General features: G+C 51.2%; 10 protein-coding genes across 10 annotated transcripts; 7 read left to right on the forward strand and 3 right to left on the reverse strand.

The window, feature by feature from the left end:
- The first annotated feature begins 17 nt into the window (after positions 1–17).
- Positions 18–1309, forward strand: BDQ94DRAFT_86397 (DUF3425 domain-containing protein). The gene is made up of 2 exons (XM_026776719.1): positions 18–430; positions 483–1309. Exons 1-2 carry the CDS (start codon positions 277–279, stop codon positions 1244–1246), a joined length of 918 nt encoding a protein of 305 aa, XP_026622252.1. The 5' UTR covers positions 18–276; the 3' UTR covers positions 1247–1309.
- Positions 1310–2018: 709 nt separating this feature from the next.
- Positions 2019–2576, reverse strand: BDQ94DRAFT_150828 (uncharacterized protein). Its single transcript, XM_026767653.1, has 2 exons — positions 2400–2576; positions 2019–2337 (listed from the first exon to the last, which is right to left on the reverse strand). Exons 1-2 carry the CDS (start codon positions 2444–2446, stop codon positions 2154–2156), a joined length of 231 nt encoding a protein of 76 aa, XP_026622253.1. The 5' UTR covers positions 2447–2576; the 3' UTR covers positions 2019–2153.
- Positions 2577–3236: 660 nt separating this feature from the next.
- BDQ94DRAFT_150830 (CIA30 family protein) lies at positions 3237–4182 on the forward strand. Its single transcript, XM_026767654.1, has 3 exons — positions 3237–3368; positions 3425–3880; positions 3935–4182. The coding sequence occupies exons 1-3, from the start codon at positions 3313–3315 to the stop codon at positions 4125–4127; spliced, it is 705 nt and encodes a 234-aa protein (XP_026622254.1). The 5' UTR covers positions 3237–3312; the 3' UTR covers positions 4128–4182.
- Positions 4180–5643, reverse strand: BDQ94DRAFT_182484 (putative solid-state culture specific protein; the record flags this gene model as incomplete). Its single annotated transcript, XM_026774161.1, has 1 exon — positions 4180–5643. One exon carries the CDS (start codon positions 5641–5643, stop codon positions 4180–4182), a length of 1464 nt encoding a protein of 487 aa, XP_026622255.1.
- Positions 5644–7944: 2301 nt separating this feature from the next.
- BDQ94DRAFT_174022 (uncharacterized protein) lies at positions 7945–8285 on the forward strand (the record flags this gene model as incomplete). Its single annotated transcript, XM_026772257.1, has 3 exons — positions 7945–8058; positions 8115–8201; positions 8253–8285. The coding sequence occupies 3 exons, from the start codon at positions 7945–7947 to the stop codon at positions 8283–8285; spliced, it is 234 nt and encodes a 77-aa protein (XP_026622256.1).
- A 666-nt stretch (positions 8286–8951) lies between these two features.
- On the forward strand, positions 8952–12095 carry BDQ94DRAFT_162195 (amidohydrolase family-domain-containing protein; the record flags this gene model as incomplete). The annotated part of the gene is made up of 5 exons (XM_026769502.1): positions 8952–10134; positions 10186–10637; positions 10902–11134; positions 11187–11389; positions 11443–12095. The coding sequence occupies 5 exons, from the start codon at positions 8952–8954 to the stop codon at positions 12093–12095; spliced, it is 2724 nt and encodes a 907-aa protein (XP_026622257.1).
- Positions 12096–12247: 152 nt separating this feature from the next.
- On the forward strand, positions 12248–13926 carry BDQ94DRAFT_150837 (NADH:flavin oxidoreductase/NADH oxidase). Its single transcript, XM_026767655.1, has one exon. The coding sequence runs from the start codon at positions 12374–12376 to the stop codon at positions 13703–13705; it is 1332 nt and encodes a 443-aa protein (XP_026622258.1). The 5' UTR covers positions 12248–12373; the 3' UTR covers positions 13706–13926.
- Positions 13927–14114: 188 nt separating this feature from the next.
- On the forward strand, positions 14115–14868 carry BDQ94DRAFT_174026 (peroxiredoxin family protein; the record flags this gene model as incomplete). The annotated part of the gene is made up of 5 exons (XM_026772258.1): positions 14115–14161; positions 14214–14326; positions 14390–14553; positions 14629–14769; positions 14833–14868. The coding sequence occupies 5 exons, from the start codon at positions 14115–14117 to the stop codon at positions 14866–14868; spliced, it is 501 nt and encodes a 166-aa protein (XP_026622259.1).
- A 1192-nt stretch (positions 14869–16060) lies between these two features.
- On the forward strand, positions 16061–17319 carry BDQ94DRAFT_150839 (type 1 glutamine amidotransferase domain-containing protein). The gene is made up of 3 exons (XM_026767656.1): positions 16061–16237; positions 16305–16542; positions 16613–17319. Exons 1-3 carry the CDS (start codon positions 16160–16162, stop codon positions 16999–17001), a joined length of 705 nt encoding a protein of 234 aa, XP_026622260.1. The 5' UTR covers positions 16061–16159; the 3' UTR covers positions 17002–17319.
- On the reverse strand, positions 17251–19014 carry BDQ94DRAFT_162198 (MFS general substrate transporter; the record flags this gene model as incomplete). Its single annotated transcript, XM_026769503.1, has 4 exons — positions 17251–18145; positions 18191–18520; positions 18614–18709; positions 18749–19014. 4 exons carry the CDS (start codon positions 19012–19014, stop codon positions 17251–17253), a joined length of 1587 nt encoding a protein of 528 aa, XP_026622261.1.
- Positions 19015–20088: the final 1074 nt, after the last annotated feature.

The raw sequence follows: 20088 nt of genomic DNA on the forward strand, positions 1-20088 counted from the left end.
TTTTATTGAAGTCGTCGCATACCATACTTTCACTACCTACACATCGACCTGAACTTGGAGGATGCTGTCTATAAGAACGATAGCCAGAGCCAAGCTGTGGGGACGATGGATGACATGGGCCGGACATAAGATCGGGGATAACGGTGGAGAGCGAAAAACGTCGTCGCAAACCAGTGCCTGCTCCTCCAACAGACGAGTTTAGCATTCTCTGAGTGTCTGTCTGAGCAGTGCGAGCTACCACTCATCTTGCACGTCGCATCTCTACGTGGATCAACCATGCGGGAAGCGGTAGGTGGACATGCGGCTGCTCACCGCGACTCCACATCACTGCCGCAGCAGATTGAGCTTGGGCTCGAGGATGTGTGGATTGGTGTGACCGATCCGAAGGAGAGGCGCAGGCTGCAGAACAGGTTAAATCAGAGGGCCCGAAGTAGGTTGGCAAACGAGTCTCTCCCAAGTGGGCTGGCTGACGATCCAAATAGGGCGCCGTCAGCACTTGGCTAAAGAGCTACCCAGAAGATCTGAGCGATATGATTCTCAGGCTTGGTCCACAACAGTATCGGCGCCCTATCAACTCGATTTACAATGCTTGGATGAACTCCGCATCTTTGGTCCGCTTGCCGCAAAATCCCGCAGTACCCTGCAGCAACTAGAAGCTATGGTGCATGTTGAGTTTGCACTTGGCTCACCACAGGCCGATTTGCGTTTGGGCGTGACTCGGTTAAACATTTTGCGGGCATTGTACACCAATGTTGACATTTTAGGTTATGATGCCAAAGATATGGCTGCCGATGAGGCGCTGTCAATGTTCGCCATGATTGGGCCACGATGTCTGGCAACAGCCGGTCGGGAGGCTGTCCTGCCTCCTGCATTGCAGCCTACAGAGATTCAACGCACTGTACCCCATCATCCCTGGCTCGACCTCATCCCCATTCCCGGGATGCGCGACAACCTCATTCTGATGGAAGATCTGATGGATGATCGCCAATTGTGTCGGGATATGTGCGGCTACCGCTCTCAGGTACCTCGGTCAGGGCATAGACGCCCTACAGGGATGGGAGAAACAGGAGTGATTGTGTGGAAAGATCCCTGGGATCCTGCTGGGTGGGAGATCACCGAGACCTTCTTCCAGCTGTGGGGGTGGTCCGTCAAGGATTGCTGGGGTTTGTTTAGTTCGACCAATGCATGGCGGATGCGCCGGGGAGAGAGACCACTCTTTGCAATACGTTCTACCGATAGCTATTAGTGGAGTGGGAATGCATCTAGTACTTTTAGATTATACTTTGCCATCCGTCGGTTTGATCATCTGGATGAGGTGTCACTGGATCGAACTATAACTACCCTTTACTCCTGGTAGTAAATGAACCGGTAATAGTCGTATGAATATATATCTGGCAATCCAGGGTGAAGTCAGTAACAGATTTCATCACCTGGCGACTGTCAGTGGGTACTGTAAACCAACGAGCCTCAACCTGCTATACGAATATCGAAGCAGTGAGACAGAGACAACACAGGGCTCCGACGATGAAGCGTATAGGTGATCTGCATACCCTCTACTGTGTATCATCAGGTGAAGCCAGCCAGCCATTATTGCGAGGAGAAACCGCTCCTTTCCCAATCCAGCCTAGTGGGAGTGCGGATGATAGCATTTAGCGCTGCACTAACCCCCTTGGGAGGGTGACCTAACCGGAGGCGGTTAGCTGATCGGATTCGTGTGACGATTTTGAAGCCTGAGGCACCAATGCCAGAAATGGAATGACAGCCAGACGACCTGCGTGAAGAGCCCTTGGGATATCATCAGCCAGAGACAGGATTAGTCCCGTTATCGCTGCTGTCGTGAAACATTAAAAGGTGGACACCAATGAATCCCACTGACACGGTTGCGAGTGGGATTGGGCATCACTGCGGGTCGAGCAAATGGGTAGTACAGAAAAAGCACATTGCTGCAGACATGCAGAGATACATTTTCATGACAGATATCCGTTCATCGATTTGATAACATTATATCATGATAGGACATACGGATTGCCAAAAGCAAGATACCAGTTGATATACATACAATCCCAGCTCCCAACACCAGACGCCTCCATCGTGCTTATTTTATTGATATTATACACCATGTTGATCAAACGTACCCATTCCACACTTTAAAATTAATCCTTCTTCTGGTGGCTCGGTGCACGACCGACTCTGTTCTCTCCCGTCTGTCCGCCAACCATGGTATGGATGTCCTTTTGCGAATACAGCTTCTCCTCCTTGCTGGGCGATTGGGCGCGGAAGAACATCCAACCGCCGGCGATCATTCCGATCACACTGAAGATGGCAATGTTGCGGGAACTGCAGTGGTACTGTCAGTGTCTATGCTGACACAGTCAAAGATGCAGAAAGCAGTGACGTACCGAACAGAGGGCGGGTGACCGCCAGTAAGACCTCCAGCAGCAGCCATTGTGTTTGATGAGTAGAAAGCGATGTGGAATAGTGATACTAGTGATCCACTAGTGAGTAATGCGATATAACTGTGAACGAACCTGTTGATTACAAGCAACGAGGGCCTCCTCAATGCTAATATATCTCTGGATACGATGGCGGATCGGTGACGTCAAAATTAAGCGTCCGTCGGGAGAGCGACAGTCGGTTCGTGTTCCGGCGGATAAGCTTATAACCTCGTCGTCTCTTCACAAGCCAGCTGCTACTTTACGAGCTTGCGTCAGGGCGACGTTATCATGGATGGACCAACGGGATCATGTCCTGCAATGGCAGTTTCCCTCATTATGTAACTGCGCGGTAGGAGATCGTATAATGGGCTGTCGCTCATCCTCTAGACCATTCACAGCAATTACTAAATAGACATATCAGATGAAGTTACAATTCTGATCGACAGGACTGACAGGAGCCCTATCCAATGGATAGTTTGCTAATGATAATATTAACTGGTTGAGCACAGTGCGTCGTAAGGCATACTAGTCACAAACGTCCTCATCCAGACACGGAACAGATTAACTACAATAGCAACTAAACTCACAGCAATACAAGTAATCCAAAGTACATTATACAATCCAAAACAATGCAATTCATTCAAGCTTCACACAGTCAACTAAAAAAGAGTCTAGCCCAGTATCGACCCTCGCCGATCGATAAAGTGCGGCAACGGAAGCTATACAACCCACCGACGTCATCGAGTCCTTAACGCGGCGATCGATCGATCCACAATTCCAGCCATTCTCAACAATTCCAATGTTATCAGAAAATCCCCGACATTCACAATTTTCCCCCACCGAACCAAACCAGAGCGCGACAGATATACACAATAGAATGGAAGTACTGTACACCAAACCTCAATCTTCCCCTTACTTCTTCGGAGGACCGCAGTAAGTACACTCACCTAAAACCATCCCATGCAGTCGTATTTAACAAACAACCCAAGACCCTGGTCCTCCTTCTCCTGGGCCTCCTCTGATGACCGCGTCCGCGGCGGCTCCTCACATTCCTGCCTCACCGTCAACAAAGACACCAACACCGCTACCTTCCACGGCAATCTCGACATCAAGACCCTCGGCGGAGCAGGCTTCGCCTCGCAACACACTGCCAGCACCACTGAATTATGGGATCTTAGTAGCTACGCTGGACTGGAACTATCTATCCCTAAAAGTGATGGACACACGTATACGTTGAATTTGAGGGATGAACTGCAGGATCCTCGACCGGATGGACGCCAACGGAGCGGGTTGGTCTGGGAGGCGAAGTTCAAGGTCGAGAAGGGACAGATGAAGGTGAGGTTGGCATGGAAGGAGTTTCGGCCGACGTACCGTGGGAGGGAGGTTCATATGGGGAGACCGTTGATCTTGGCGGGGGTGAAGAGGTTCGAGATTATGATTCGGAGGTGAGTCCCTTTCTTTTGAATGAGATTGGTATGGTGCTGACCTGGTGGTGATAGTTTCTTTGGGGAACAGGAAGGAGATTTTGAATTGGAAATAGAGTCGATCAAGGGCATTGAGAAAGAAAAGGGGCGGTATCGGGATGACCCGAATGACAGTGAAGACGATGAGAAATACTTTGATGAGAAGCAGCAGCTTTACAGTGAGGATGAAGACACTGGATTAGGCTGGCTATGCTGTGGAATATGCTAGATTGCCTCTAATAGTCTACTGATACGCGTTAAATCGAACAGGTATCATCTGCTCATAGTTCAGCGCTTTCCGCATACTCTCCCGTCTTCACGAACGTCTCAATAACGCGAATCAACCGACCCAACTTGACGGCATCCTCCGCTCCCACGGTCAAGGCCGCATAACTGATCTCTTTCTTCGAGTCAATGACCCATGCGCTTATGATCAACTTTCCTTGTGCGATCTCCACCGCAAACTGTTCCTCAAACAGACTTCGTGAACACGGAATGAGTAAGCGTGAGAGAACCGCCGCTTCATATAGCCCGCGCTGCATGAAATGATTCTTAAGGAGCCCCAAATGGTAAGATCCAGTAACGCGTGGATTGACGTCGACAATCAAAAGCTCCCCATTCGCGTCCGTCATGATATCAGCTCCTGCCGGTCCGTAGTACCCTTTGCTGTGCAGGGCTTTAGCCAAAGCTTCTATCGTAGATTTATACCGATCCTGGAACATGGGTTGCAAAGGGTACGACACGCACCCACCATTCCAAACTCCTTCCTGGTCGAAACGTTGCTGAGATGTTGCCAGGTACACTGGCCGGCCCTTCTTTGTAACGAAGAATGTCACTCCATGGGCCTCCCCTGGTATTAGCTCCTGGATCACGAAGCTTGCAGGATACAATCGCTCATGCTCTTCATTGATTTTCTCAAGCACGTCTTTGAGGATGCTCCGCAACTCAATCACAGCAGTCTCTCTTTCTGACTCACGTCGGATGACGTATGTTCCATAGCCCGAGGTAGCAATCGATACTTTCACCACAAACGGGAGCCCTTGCTGCTGAACAGCTTGCAGCATCCTTTCGACCTCTGCATCGGCGCCTGCTTTCCAAGACTTGATCGGTAGCGGGTCGATGATCTTGGATTTTGGTGTTGGCAGGCCGCTCACTGCTAACCAGCGCTTGGACAGGACCTCGTAAAGCATCTCTGGATCCACTGCATGATCGAACCTTGTGCAAGTGTGATCCTGGGGAACAATAAATACTGCACGCGAGTCGGGGGCTAACTGGCAATCGTGCATACCCCTGATAAATCGCACTTCAGGCCGTTGATCCGGGCTCAATTGATCGTAAAGGCGCACTACTTCGTCCTGAGAGGTTGTCAAGATGTTTGGAAGGTCTTCACCTCCATTCCCACTCAGATCAATCATCGCAACAGGGGTACAACCAGCGATGAAAGAATATCGTTGAGCGATACTGCGCTTCTGTAGATTCGGCGCCTCCCCTTTTGTATGCGCACCAGGAAAGTTGGCAGCGTACACGAACCGTGCACCCGAAGGCAAGTTAATCTGGTCTCGGGGAAACTTGCACGGGTGATCATAGGCGAGAACAATGTTTTGTGGGGTATCATTGTCCAATGAGTATAGGTCATGCAAGGTACAGTCGAGCGTGATAGGGACTTTGGTAATGGGTGCCTTAGTCGAGGGATATGGCTCTGGCGGCACCAGTGGCAGTGGCTGGATGAGTGTCACAGCAGTCATGGTTTCAGTCAATTGAGAGCCTTGATGTTGTTTTCCTTGCACGTCTCTTTGATAGTTTCACCTGAGCCTCCAGTCCATGGGGATTTATGCGAGAGCCATCTTCATTCAGCCATAACACTTGCCCCATTGCCCAGAACAACGACATCAGGGCTGCCTAACCAGAATGGTTTCCTGTAGTTAGTCGACGTCAAGAGACGTCATGAGGGAAGTTGATTACCGTTCGCGGTCGAAATTTCCGCGGAAGTTCAAATCAAACTCGCCGCGGACCGAACCATCATGTAGCCTACCAGACAGCTAGATAACCAAAGATAGTACCAGTAGTGAAGCCGGTAGATTTCTCTTGGAGTCATTGATCCTTTTCCCCGTGCAGCAAGTGGGCGGGCGATTTCCCCACGCCTGAGATGGGTCCTGCAGATCGATGCAACCTTGGGACGTTGTGGGCTCGGGTATATCGGGACCCGCATTTGGCAGGCTAAGATGTACCAATATGTTCGTGAAGATCCTGTGTGAAAAAGTTTCAGCTTCAATAAACGTCGCATTCAAGGTCCCATTCAATCACTCATTTCAACATAATAAATAACTCTGTACAGCCAATTGAGCTGTTACACTGAAAGTGGAATTTTGGGCTGGGGAGAACGGGAAAGTGGGAAGAAAGCGTGAAGGGAAGGAAAGTATCATCGAAGACGCCCATCTGTTGGCTCCACCAGTGCAATGACTAGTTGCCTACTGGGGCAGGGGTGGCTTTCCTCAGTAGTCTAACCCTACCATTCTGCAAACCACTGGATTGATTAGACTCGCAGCAAAGCTCTTTAGCTAGTCATGTACGGGATTGGTTTCCGCTCTGTTCTCTCACACTTCCGGAAATGGTCGACAGCTACCGCAGGCGTCCAGGGTGGCTTCATGCCTATTGTAACCCTCTTCAACATATCCAATAATGGCCAGGGGCTCCACTATGGACAATGAAATGTCAGGATGCTCTCTAGCGTGGCCCGTGCCTTTGCTTGGGCTGATATTGAACCATGGCTTAATGGCGCACATCAACCATGGCGTCTTCGCTGAGACTCTCGGAGCTGTAGGTTAGCAGTACCGAATCACAAACAAGGAGACCATAGAAACCCGTACATTAGCCATCCATTTCCACCAGAGCATACGTCAAAGTCATTTGACACCCCCCTGCTTCTCACCCCCTGAGTAAGGACTTTGTTGGACGCACAAGAAGCGGCCCATTGAATCTTGGTATCATCTCGGTGTCCCCGAAACTCTAGACTGCATTCCGCACGGAGAGAAGCGAGTTCACCTATTCAGCTCACACTGCGGTAGCATCTCACCAACGTGAATTTCACATCAAAGCTGAGATCACACGATTACATACCCGGTTCGCCGAAAATTGAATGTAGTCATTCACCGGAGGCAAATGGCATGATGTTCAATGTCGTTCCAGAGGGAGAGGTCAGCTGTACAAATGGATCGAGCCATAAGAGCTGGCCTTCCTCATTATAAGCTTACATCTTGGCAGCTAAATTAGCTTTCAGAGTCAGAACTAAGCCAGCCTGTGTGACGTCCTGACTGTACGTAGACGTTCAAGGCACCTGCAACGGACAATCATGTTATGATTCATGCAGTCCGACACCCTCCACTCACCATGGACATCCGGCGCAGATATGGGTATACCATAATTAGGGCCACCGGGATGTTCCATTTGCCTTTGCACAACATAGCCATGGAATATGTAGGAGCCCAGCGGGCTTGAAATACATCTGGAAAGGCCTTGGTCGCCCGGCCTTCGGAGGATAGCCCATAAGGTCGACTGCCGTAACCTCCGCTTGTTGCACAAGCCTTGAATCTGGGGAGGATGACTGGGGGTGTGTAACAACCCCATACTCTGAACTGACGACTCTAACCTTCTCACCATCTTGGCATCGGAAGTTCCTGCGCCAACGAGGGGTTATTGCATGAGCAGCGATAGTAAACTTGATCCCAAGCGTCAGAGGGATGTTCCGGATACTCTCCGAATGGAACCGAGCCAGTACACCCTCTGAGAGAACAAGATTCTATTAACAAGTTGTAATACAGCGGTAGTCATGCGTTGGAGGGGAAGAAACCTTTGTTTGACTTGTCAATCAACTGCGGCTTAACGAGAAGCTTATATAGAGACCTTTGGCTTGCCTCAGAAGGCATCATTCTCAAGCTCGATCACGACAGGACCCACCAACAGATCAACAGCCCAATAGTTAAGCTCCATTATGCATGTACTGCTTCTGCTCATTTTGATGACATGCTAACAAGCCAATTAGCATCAACATGAGATTTACCTTGCTTGCATCTATGGCCCTCCTGGGTCTTGCCCTGGCTGCTGCAACGGAGCCCAACACCGACGACAACGGTAGTACCAAGGTCACTGATGGCACTCTTGATGTATGAGCCCTCATCCACATCCTCATCTGCAAATATAATCGTCGTTGACTTACCAGGTGAATTATTGTGGCGAACGTTGCGAATACGACTGGGAATGTCGTCGCGGAAACCGCTGCCACGAATGCCGAAAGCAGCACCATGAGGTGAGTAAATCTTGTTCACTGCTAGGTTGCTTATTTACTGAGATCTACTAGCGCTATGGCCGCTGCCGCGAGCGATATGACTGAGACGGTAGTCGAAAACGCCTGGTAAGGTAATGTCTCCGGGACATGGCTGATGGCGGATTGAATGGTGAAATTGAAACATTGTCTTTATCTATGCTCAGGCACCGAAGGAATGATATTCTCGCTCAATATATATCCCGTACAACGTTATACAGCAGATGGAATCGTATTACTGCTTCCACGCTGCAGGGAACCCGACTGCAGTGGAAGGAATATACAATGCGCGAGCCACAGGCGAGTGGACCTTGTATCTGGGGTACTAGTTGGGACATGTCAAGAAGTACCGTTCACGAGGTTGACAGTGGAGAAGATGAATGTAGACAGACCTATGAGGGGTAGTGAGTTGTATGATATCTGGACCGAGTGAACATTGCAGCGCAAGAAATGTCAATATATTGTCGATGAGTAGAGTAGTCTACTAGCACTTGGATAGAAGGATCTAGACTGTGCCAAAACTTGGAAGTTGTGCTGGCGGACTGTATTTATTGAAGATACATAAGACCAGTTCATGAAACGCGTCTGATGTGTGAAATGTTGGGTGTGACTGGTCTATGTGATACGGAATTATTCCGGCATCGGATATCACCTCAACGTAGCCGAGGAAGTGCATGTATAAAGGCCATCAAATGGCCTCTTCTATTGAATATACTGAACCTACAATTATCCACAATGCGAGTCTACTCATCGATCGACTCCAGCAATGCCCTCGCCTTCCACAACGGTCGCGTATATACCATCAACAGCGACCAACCCTGGGCCGAGGCATTCATTGTATCCCCGACGGGGATCATCGAACACATTGGTAGGAACGCAGATATCTTGGAAATAGCCTCGGCTCGCGGCCTCATCCAATATGACCTTCGCCAGCGCTTCGTCATGCCGGGCATCCACGACGCCCATACCCACCTTCTCGTCGCCGGCCTCCAAGCGCTGAACGAAGCCCGCATCGGCTTCGACTCCACACCCGACAACCTCACGTCTCGACTCGCGAAGGGTTCGTGCGCATGCGTCTACGCTAATGTCACAGGGGACTGGCTTATCGGAAACTTCTACCAGGCCAGCCATTTCCCCAACGGCGTGCCCGATCGCAAATACCTAGATGGTCAGTACCCGGACCAACCCGTGCTCATCCGCGAAGTCTCCTGCCATCGAATCTTACTGAACACGGCCGGGCTCATTCGTGCGGGAATCGATCCTAATGGTGCCCCGGATCCAGATGGCGGGTACTACGTCCGCCGACAAGACGGGATAACTCTGACGGGGGAAGTAGTGGAGAACGCCATGACAGCTGTCTTTGACTGTCTGCCCATTCCGCCCTTGGCGCATGTCAAACGCGCGATCCACCATGCGGTGTCTATATGCCACAAATTTGGGATCACGTCGTGCCAGGAAGCGTCGGCGAATACCCTGTACCTACATGCTGTGCGAGAATTGGAGTTGGAGAACCGGCTGGATCTGGATATCCATACGCATATTGTGTCAGCACCGGTATACTTTGCCATGGAGCCACAGGACAGCCTGGCTGGATTGATCGATGTGGCGGAGGGGTTCAGAAGCCGACATGTGCATACTCAATTTGTGAAGTTCTGGCTGGATGGCGCACCTCTGCCTCCGGAATTCACGCAGGCGGATCTGGATGCGAATGGTCAGCCAATCCCCACACATTTGGCGGTGGATAAGGATTTCCTCTATAAAGCTGTGAAAAAATACGATGGCCGGGGCATGACATGTAAACTGCACGTCGCCGGCGAAGGATCTGCTCGACTCGCGCTGGATGTCATCGCCAAGGTCCGGGAAGGGAATCCGGCTGGTCCCAGACACGAGCTTGCCCATTGCAATGCCGTGCACAAAGGTATGTTTATTGCAGCTTTCTGTATGGTTTCACGGACTAATAAAGTGTCAGATGACATCGCGCGGTTTGCTCCGTTAAACGTGACGGCGGAAATGTCACCCGCCATCTTCCATCACGATGTAGTGGAAGAGTATCCCGAACTCAACAAATGGGCGTTCAACGGGGTGCTTGCGTCGGGCGCACTCATGACCATTGGCTCGGACTGGATGCTCCCTGAGACGCCATCATTATTTGATGCACTTGCTGCGATTGTTGAACGCGTCCGATACAAACCTGGAGGGAAATGCCGGCGCCTCGGGTTGGGAGAGACGGCGATGCAACGCGGAGGAGAGATCCTTTGTCGCGTGCTGACGCTCAGCGGAGCAGAGGCTGTTGGGGCGCATCATCGCACTGGCAGTTTGGAAGTGGGCAAGGTGGCCAATTTCATTGTTGTTGATCGGGATTTGAGCCAAGGGAATTTCAAGTGTGCGAACGTGCTGGAGACGTGGTTTGAGGGGAGGAAGGTGTACCAGGCGTAAGGCTGACGGAGATTGTACGTCCTGCCAACCAGTAAGTAGCGTTGGTCAAACTGTTGAATGGAATCATTATTGAATCGAGGCCGCGTACACACCATTTACAACTGTTGCTGCCTGTTGGAACCCCAACGTTAAGCCAGCGTCTATATAGCCAGGGTCCCCGCACTAACACAACTAACCGAACCGGGCTGAACCTCAACACCCTTCATAATCTTACCTCTGAACACCACAGACATGCCTGATAATACCCAGCTGCTCGAGTTTATAGCGCAAAAGCGTTTCCACCAGCGGATTGTCTTGCCTGCTACTACAGAGCATGGGCGTCTCGCGGTTACCTACGCAGACATCGGGCCCCAAACAAAGAAAGATGGCTCACCCACCCCAACTATGCTGCTGATTCAGGGGATGGCAGGATCACGGCTCTGGTGCTGCCAGAAAGACCACCTAGCCAACAAACTGGGGGTCAGAATGTTATCCATCGACCGGTATTCTTTTTCACCAATATCTACCGTTCATAAATGAAAGCTGACAACATAGGCCCGGCATTGGCGGGTCAACTCCCGTCCCCCCTGAAAAACGAGTCAAAGTATGGCTGGAAACAGTGTCAGCTGTGCTGGAACATCTATCCATCAAGCATGTCGTCCCGATATCTCACAGTGCCGGCACTATCTACCTCTTGAATCTACTGTCTCGTCGGCGCGACCTTCTCTGGCCGAAAATGCCATTGGCAGTACTGATGGGTTAGCTTGTTTTCTGCTATCAATCAAACTCACAGGCAGGCTAACATTCGCAGCGCCGTGGGTGGAGCCCAAATACTCGGACATTCTCTCCTTACAAATGGCCAAGATGCTGCCTACTGGCGTCCTGAAGCAATGGAACAAGGTGATGAAATTCGTGGTCACCAAAGCAGCGCCTTCTCTCAGTTCGAGTGTGGATATTCTCTCCTCGATGGGCGGCAGTATCCCCCGTGGGTCCACAGAAGACATTAATCACAGTGAACCCAACCTCACGGCAGATGAGATAGGCCCACGGACCGCCAAACAGTTGGAGAACTTGTGCGTTGAGTATATTTTCCTGGAAGATACCACAGGAATGAACGATGAGGCTGTCGTCTGCCTGAAGAAGACAGCCGGGTTGTGGGGAGCCTGCGAAGATCTGCCGATCTATATCCGCTGGCTGGTGCAGGCCGAAGAATGGTACAAACAAGGCCACCCGGAGGAGCAGAAACCTTTGCAGGTCAAGGCCATTTTTGCAGAGAAGGATGGGATGATTGGACCCCAAGGACAGAAATACTTCGAGAACTGCTTCGCCCCTATCAATCTCGATAATGTGGTTTCTTTTCAGTCGGTCATGGAGAAAGGGACAGGACATGACACCCTCTGGGCCTCGGAAACAGGAGCATTTCTGAAGGTGCTGAAAGATGTTAAAGACGCAATGTCCCAATGATTTTGTCCTTGAAAGCCAGCATGATGAATGGGCATTCCCTCTCTCTTTGTGCTGCTGACTTGGACTGCATGAAGAGCTGGCGCCCATCCGAATATCCGAGAATGACCCATTTGTCAGCAAAACCCGAACCCGAAAATGTCACCACCGGAGGGTCAATTAATAATTCATTCTAACCTCAATGACGCGCTGGGTATAAAACCCATCCCGCCATTGTTCATCATGTCTCATTCGCTACAGCAATTGCTTTTGATTCCCTTTCTTCAGATCTCCTCTTCGCCATGGGTTCCGTGAATCAAGCCCCCCGTGTGATTCCCTCCACCGAGACGCCCTACTTCACCCCCGCCAACAACGGCGGCGAGGCCCTCAACCCCGCCGATCCCAACACTCCCACACTCTTCCGCCCCTTGAAGATTCGCGATGTGACCCTTAAGAACCGCGTCGTCGTCTCGCCCATGTGCATGTACTCCGCCGAAAGCGATCCCTCCTCTCCCTTCGTCGGCGCCCTCACGGATTACCACATTGCCCACCTGGGCCAATTCGCTCTGAAAGGCGCCGGTCTCGTCTTCGTCGAAGCCCAGGCTGTCCAGCCCAACGGGCGCATTTCCCCCAACGATGCGGGTCTGTGGGAACTTTCCCCGGAATCGGAACAATTCAAGAGTCTGCAGCGCGTGGTGCGCTTCTGTCACAGCCAGGGTGCCAAGGTAGCCGTCCAGCTCGCCCACGCGGGTCGCAAGGCGAGCGTACTCCCTCCGTGGATTGGCGTGCAGGCCAAGAAGCCCTGCGTCAAGGCGGACGAGAGCACGGGCGGATTCCCGTCCGACGTGGTCGGGCCCAGCGGTGGTGCGGACCAGGCCTGGGATGGAACTGGCGAGGGATACTGGGCGCCTCGGGCCTTGACGGTCGAGGAGATCAAGGAGATAGTGCAAGCCTTCGCCAAGAGTGCGGAGACCGCTATACGGGCTGGTGTTGACGTGATCGAAGTCCACGCTGCTCACGGATATCTGATCAACCAGTTCTTGAGCCCGGTGACCAACAAGCGGACGGACGAGTATGGAGGCAGCTTCGAGAACCGCACGCGCATTCTCCGGGAAGTCATGACGGCCATTCGGGCGGCCGTCCCCAGCGGTACCCCATTGTTCCTGAGAATTAGCGCAACGGAATGGCTGGACGGACAAGATGTTGCGGCGGAATCGGGCAGCTGGAACGTCGACAGCTCGCTCAAGCTTTTGCCGCTGCTTCCGGAACTCGGAGTCGACCTCTTGGATGTCAGCTCCGGGGGTAACCACCATAGCCAGAAGATTAACATCCACACCAACTATCACATTGACTTGGCCGCACAGTTGCGCAAAGCCATCCATGCGACCGGCGGGAAGACGCTGGTGGGCGCGGTCGGATTCATCACCGAAGCCGACCAGGCTCGGGGACTCGTGGAAGGCGCCGACGAGGCTCAGGCCGCCAATGCGACGGTATCTGGACCGGAGCCCGTGGCAGATTTGGTGTTGATGGCACGGCAATTCATGCGTGAGCCGGAGTGGGTGATGAACGCGGCGAAGAAGCTGGGAGCAAAGGTGGAAGTGCCGGTGCAGTTCTGGCGGGCTGGACTGGTTTGATCAATGTGCGATCTAGATATTAGACTAGATTATAGACCTAAATAATCAAGTATCGCAATAGAGAGAGAGCTAAGAAATTTACTACTCCGCAGCGACATCTGAATTGCCGAGCCGACCCGAGCAAGACGGCGGCACACGGAGACCTCCGAGCAGGGCAGGATCAGAGCAGAGCTACTTACTCCTTCGGGATAGCATCGCGCAATCCAGAACCTTGGGGGCGCCACCGACTAATGGATAGTTGCTATTTAGCTGCAGTTGGGGTAAGCCTAACTAGTTAAGTAGCTACTTATTAATGATTGATTTCTCCCACCCACCATTCACTACCCCGCAGTTCCCTCTCTCCGACATCAACCAACAACTTCCCCATCCCTTGATTCCCTTCCATACCCTCCCACCCGCACTATTAACCATGGCTCTCAAACCCGGCGATTCCTTCCCTTCGGATGTTGTCTTCCAGTGCGTTTAATAATGTATAAGTAGTCTCAATATATATCTAACAAACAGCCAGGTACATTCCCTGGAGCGAAGACAAGGGCGAGATCACCGCATGCGGCATCCCTATTAACTACAACGCCTCGAAAGAATGGGCCGATAAGAAGGTTGTTCTATTCTCCGTTCCAGGTATGGTCCCACCCCGATATACTGGTTGATATAATTTCCCGACCAACAGAATATTTATGATAGGTGCCTTCACCCCCACCTGCTCCATCAACCATGTCCCCGGCTACATCCAGAACCTTCCTCAGCTGAAGGAGAAGGGCGTGCAAGTCGTTGCCGTGATCGCGTCCAATGATCCTTTTGTCATGAGCGCTTGGGGAAAGGCGAATAATGTCAAGGGTGATGATATTGTGAGTTTTAAAGCCCCCCTTTGGCATTACTTTTGTTGTTCTACTGTTCCTTGGCTCATGGTGTTTTGATGATAGCTTTTCCTGACTGACCCCGATGCGCGCTTCTCCAACACCCTTGGCTGGGCGAGTGGTGGTCGCACCGGGCGGTTTGCCATCGTCATTGATCATGGCAAGGTGACCTATGCGCAGATTGAGACTGAGAAGGGTGCTGTTAAGGTATGTTCCTCCTTTATCTTTCCGCCTTGTTAGGTGTTGGGAAGTGTATACTGATAGATGTAGGTCTCCGGCGCTGATGCTATCCTGGCGAATTTGTGAATGTTGAGCGTTCACTATATGTGCTGCAGTAGAATCACCATGCTGCCATTTGTCATGTTCCTTCTTAGCGAGTGAGCAAGTCACGATAGCTAGTCACGAATCTTAAGTTCTTTGGAAATAATCTCGACATTTCACTAGCACTCCCTTTATGGCATATGAGGATATTAATGCGATGGATTCTTCCAACCCATGATTGAACCAACAGAGCCTGCAAGAATCTTTGAGTGGATTGCAGGTTAACTTTCTACCATCATATATTTCGCCCTCACTCCAGCCTCAGAGCCTGACTCGGTACCAACTGACCCTTGCCTGCCACCAATTCTACGGAATGAGAAGTGTCAGCTTTGAAAGTGTATATGTTCTTAAACTGACGGTGGAGCCCGGGGCATATGGAAGATGGCACGGACTTATGTACCTCTCTAACGGGGCCAGTCGCAAAAGCCTCAGAAGAATACATGGACCAAAGTGCACAAGTTTTATCAACGGGGGTTGTTATGTGAGTAGTGGCAGCGGAGAATTGGGACCGGCCTATAGCGAAGTTTCCAGGTCATTTGGGGGTAGATTGGTAGCGCTCCACAAGAACTAACATATGAATCAATCTCGTTATTCTTGTCCCTTGAGTACATTTACTGTGTCTCAATTAAACTTGCGGTACTAATTGCAGGTGGATGAGGAAGGGATATGTCAGAAGCGAAGTGGCATACTACGAAGGTAGTATATGTTCATCTCCAAAGATAGAACCGCCGTGCTAAATTGCTCGAGTCAGTCATGAAGTAATTCTTACGCGACCATACATCGACCCGACTCCGTTAAGATACTCTATCTATACTCCGTATCGAGGCAATCCGATCAGCGAGCTAGTCCCACAGCCCATCAGACTATTGCGGTCACCCGGACAAATGGAGAGATAGACAACCGGGTCCTCGCACTAAAATGCTGACAGGATTATCAATCTTAGCCGGACATAAGCATACTGTCTCCGCAGCCAGTAGCAGCACTCAAATGCACCAGCATGCCTTGATTTGAAGCAATAGAAAACCGCCGACCAGGATCGAAGCCAACTGAATGATAAACCCTTCAGGGATCGATGCCTGACGCTAGTCCCTTCGGGGGAAAGTCTCCTATGCCCCTCAGTGATTATTCAGCACTCACCCCCACCAGAGCTTCGCCTGTTTAGTGTTATGATGAAACCCCGCCATGGACCTTTTAAATACGATCCCTTTCCTCACAAAGTAGCAGACTTCATACCCCTCAATTGACATTCAATTAACAAGATAACAATACAATCATAATGGCCCCCAAAGTCCTCGTCGTCCTCAGCTCCCACGACCACCACAATGCCAACAACGAACCCACCGGCTGGTTCCTGGTACGTCCCTCCTCCTTCCCTTCTCAACCCGTATACCCTCACCACTAACATGATCACAATTCTATAGCCCGAATTCGCCCACCCCTGGGATGTCCTCCACTCCAAGACCGAGCTCGTAATCGCCTCCCCGGCCGGCGGCAAAGCCCCACTGGACCCGGGCTCCATTGAAATGTTCAAGGAGGACCCTGTGTCCCAGAAATTCCTCAAGGAGCAGGAATCCCTCTGGACCAACACCGTCAAGCTGTCGGATGTTGTGTCCCGGGTTTCTGAATTCGATGCCATCTTCTACGTTGGTGGTCATGGACGTATGTATTCCTTCATACCCTACTACTTCCCTCCATATAGAGAGAGAGCGAAATGCTGAGAATGGTATAGCCATGTACGACCTCTACAGCGACAAGACCTCCCTGGCCCTTATCCAGGCCTTCGCTGTGGCTAAGAAGCCCGTCGCAGCTGTGTGCCATGGTCCCGCGGTGCTGGTGAACGCTACTACGCCCTCCGGAACCGCGTTGCTGAAGGGTGCCGAGGTCACTGCGTTCTCGAATACCGAGGAGGATCAGGTGCAGTTGAGCTCTATCATGCCGTTTATGTTGGAGGATGAGGTGAAGCGCGTGGGAGCTACGTTTGTCAAGGCTGAGCAGCCGTGGGCTGAGAAGGTGGTCGTGTCGCAGGTTGCTGAGCTCGGTGGTGCAGTGATTACCGGTCAGAACCCGGCTAGTGCGACTGGGGTCGGAAAGGCCATTTTGACGGCTTTGGGGTTGTAAGTGGAGTCTGTGTGATGTGAGGTTGTAATGGTGGGTTGTTATGGATAATGTAATTCCGACATAATGAGAGTGATATATGCTATGTTGTTTTACATATCGACTTACGGTGGTGCTAATATTGAGTGTGATTGACAAATCTAAATCTCTCATCTAAAGTTGATCAACAGTATTGCACTCCTGAACGCCCAGACTGTCTTAGGTCATGGAGATACACAGACTTGGGAACCAAGTACACGACGGCAACGCTTTTTAACCCTGCTTGACAAATTGCTCCTGAACCTCCAAACTATGCTTCGCGAACCGGCTCTTCGCGCGGATCCGCTCCCCATAAAACACAAACAATAACGGCACACTACAGAACACCGTTGCCAATGCCGCCAACAATGAAGCTGCGACATTCGCTCCTAGCCCGTCAAACATCTGCCGCGTGAAGAGCGGAAATGCCCCCGACATCCCTGCTCGGACCAATTGCACCGCCGCTGTGCCACTTGCTGAATAGCTCAGATAACTATCGGCCAGATAGCCGTATAGAACGGTGTCGAATTCATTCAAGGCATATCCAATCAACACCAGGGAGATCGTAGGGACAATCCAGTGGATATCTTCTGCCCGCGGGGGAATCGTCCATGCGAACCACCAGAGCCCAATCGCAAAGGCAGGAGCCCCAATGGCCAGTCCGGTCAGTTTATCTTCTGGTTTGACGGGCTCGGAGGCTGCGTGTTTGGCGTCGATGATTCGAAAGTCGAGGATGCGAGTGAGAGTGCTGAAACAAACACCAACACCCACGGCGAGGAAAGGGAGAGCGGCAGCTGATGGAGTGAAACCCATGCTCTCGTAGATAGGCTGGAGTGCCTCGGTGAAGATATAGACCAAAGCGAAGGAGAACGCGATCATCATGGCCATCGTGAAGATGAGAAGCTCACCGAAGAAGAGCTGCAGGGGTCGGAACAGCGAGACCTTGACGAAGGTGCGGAGGTCGGGGGAGTGATCGTGATTAAGAGGCTGGAGGCTGTCGTGGCCCGTTTCGTGGCGGATGCGTGAGACCTCTTTGGCCAGGAGCAGGGCGGGCCGTGATTCCCGGATGAGCAGGAAGAACGCGCTCATGACAGCCAGGATGATCGTATATATGTAAAACACCCAGCGCCTACTCAGTCAGAGCTTGTCTCGCGAAACGGATCAGAAGACATACCAGTGTAGGATTTCAACAACAAGGATGCTGATGATTGGGCCGATTAGAAGACCGACGTTCGAGGCAATGGTCCAGAGGAAAGTGGTCCAGATGCGAGATCGGGAGTTGAACATGTCCTCATTGCTGCCGCTGCCAACAGTGTATGGAATAGCACTCAAGAAGCCACCGATGATGCGACAGATGACCACGGCGACTAATGAATGAACAAGCCCAATTATTAGGCAACACACCGCACTACCGGTGCTGCTGATAAAATATAGCTTTTTGCGTCCAAAGCACTCGGACCACGGAGGGAAGACAATCGCGCCGACAACCTGCCCCATGAGGAATCTATGAGGTCAGTCAGGTACTATCAGAAGTCTGGAAGAACGTACAATGTCACAAAGCAAAAGGTGCACAAAGTATTTCCAATATTGTATTCACTTTGAGCCTCTGAAGCCGCCGATGTCTATGGTCATTAGAAAGGCCACACTGTTGGATGAGGAACATACCCCAGCAGTACTCGTAGCGGTCCTGTGTCTGTTAGCAGTGCACCAACATTGAGGTGTCAACACATACACAAAGAGATCCAGCAGAAAGATCAATCCAATGTCGTACACCTTGCGGGTTGCGCTCCAGTTGCGAGGATGATTCTTGTTGCCCTTTGCCCACCGGACATATTGTCCATCTGGCGTGAACTCCAGGTCATTTTTCAGCAGGTACTCATCCATGTCCTGAGTCCGATTGACGTGGTTCGCTTTTGATGAATCTGCTGTAGTACCCCCTCCGTTTGCCGATTTATAGTCACAGGGGACTATATGTAGTTCGTTCTCAATGGGGGCCATGTCTACCGGACATATCTAAAAGTAGATCGACCTTGGTTTCAGTCGATCATCCCTGTAAGGTGAATCTCCCCTGGTCCGCGACATGTAGTACTTAGATAGTGCGTAGCACGCGTCAGGCTCTGAATGTGGTAGAGGATCATCGTGCATTGAGTTACTTTGCGTGTCCGCCAAAGAGCTTATGTGGATAAAACTCGTTTCCACCCTACCAATCAAGGGGTACGCCATGATCTGGAGATATGTGCAGGTGATGGCCCAGCACGCAAAAATAGGCTGAATTGGAAGTTTGGAGTACTGCTGGGGGCACGCGGGGTTTATGGAAACGTATCTCTCGAAGAGCTCGAGCATTCATTGGACGGCACTGGGTTGGGGCAAGGAAACCAACATGATTCTAGGAAAGTGAAAGGAAGACAGTCCAAACTACTGATTGTATGGGAGGAATGCGTGCGCAGCACATTCCAATTGACTGAAATGGACCGATCCATATTCTACGTGGCCAGTGCAGTGGGAGGGCTGCAAGGGACAGGCAGATGACGAGTGATCTGCACAAGGCATTCCGTTCCAGTGTATTGCGGAAATTCTGGAGACAGCAACGGTACTTTATGTGCTTGAGGTGATTCCCCGGAGTTTTCCTATACTTCATCGGCTGCCTTATGTACCTGGTGCATCTGCCTGTTTCAGAGTGTGGCAAGATCGAATAAGCATCAGCTGGTGTGCTGCCAGTTTAGTGGCTAGCTAGAGTTGCGATGGTGAGTTTGCAGATCGAGCGGTAGAAAGTTCAATATAATCTCCATGATGGTTTCAGTTCCCCTGCTGCTTGTCGTAATGATGGATGCGTCACAGATGTCCCTCGCAGGCAACTAAAGTGGAGTAGACGCATAATCTTGGTTAGCCAGCTCTTGAAGCTGGGGTATAGGAAACGCATCGTGAGCAAGTGTTCCACCATTGCGAGGAAAAAGAGCCAGGGGCGTGAGTGCAACTACCTGTTCAAAAACTTGTGCAGCTCAACCTGTAACATGCAAATGCAGCAGAGCACACCTCTACTGAATCTTCGATTCCTAAGGAGCGTGGGAGGTT

This window comes from Aspergillus welwitschiae (genome assembly GCF_003344945.1).
Source record: "Aspergillus welwitschiae strain CBS 139.54b unplaced genomic scaffold BDQ94scaffold_38, whole genome shotgun sequence".
Classification (NCBI taxonomy): domain Eukaryota; kingdom Fungi; phylum Ascomycota; class Eurotiomycetes; order Eurotiales; family Aspergillaceae; genus Aspergillus; species Aspergillus welwitschiae.

What these genes read in the sequence shown, in the direction of transcription:
- BDQ94DRAFT_86397 (XM_026776719.1), top strand. Translation starts at nt 277, where the DNA reads ATGCGGGAAGCGGTAGGTGGACATGCGGCTGCTCACCGCGACTCCACA. An exon ending in GTTAAATCAGAGGGCCCGAA is followed by an intron (nt 431 to 482) that starts GTAGGTTGGCAA and finishes CGATCCAAATAG; the next exon opens with GGCGCCGTCAGCACTTGGCT.
- BDQ94DRAFT_150828 (XM_026767653.1), bottom strand. Translation starts at nt 2,446, where the DNA reads ATGGCTGCTGCTGGAGGTCTTACTGGCGGTCACCCGCCCTCTGTTCG. An exon ending in GGTCACCCGCCCTCTGTTCG is followed by an intron (nt 2,338 to 2,399) that starts GTACGTCACTGC and finishes GTACCACTGCAG; the next exon opens with TTCCCGCAACATTGCCATCT.
- BDQ94DRAFT_150830 (XM_026767654.1), top strand. Translation starts at nt 3,313, where the DNA reads ATGGAAGTACTGTACACCAAACCTCAATCTTCCCCTTACTTCTTCGGA. An exon ending in TACTTCTTCGGAGGACCGCA is followed by an intron (nt 3,369 to 3,424) that starts GTAAGTACACTC and finishes AAACAACCCAAG; the next exon opens with ACCCTGGTCCTCCTTCTCCT. An exon ending in TTCGAGATTATGATTCGGAG is followed by an intron (nt 3,881 to 3,934) that starts GTGAGTCCCTTT and finishes TGGTGGTGATAG; the next exon opens with TTTCTTTGGGGAACAGGAAG.
- BDQ94DRAFT_150837 (XM_026767655.1), top strand. Translation starts at nt 12,374, where the DNA reads ATGGGTTCCGTGAATCAAGCCCCCCGTGTGATTCCCTCCACCGAGACG.
- BDQ94DRAFT_150839 (XM_026767656.1), top strand. Translation starts at nt 16,160, where the DNA reads ATGGCCCCCAAAGTCCTCGTCGTCCTCAGCTCCCACGACCACCACAAT. An exon ending in AACCCACCGGCTGGTTCCTG is followed by an intron (nt 16,238 to 16,304) that starts GTACGTCCCTCC and finishes ACAATTCTATAG; the next exon opens with CCCGAATTCGCCCACCCCTG. An exon ending in CTACGTTGGTGGTCATGGAC is followed by an intron (nt 16,543 to 16,612) that starts GTATGTATTCCT and finishes AGAATGGTATAG; the next exon opens with CCATGTACGACCTCTACAGC.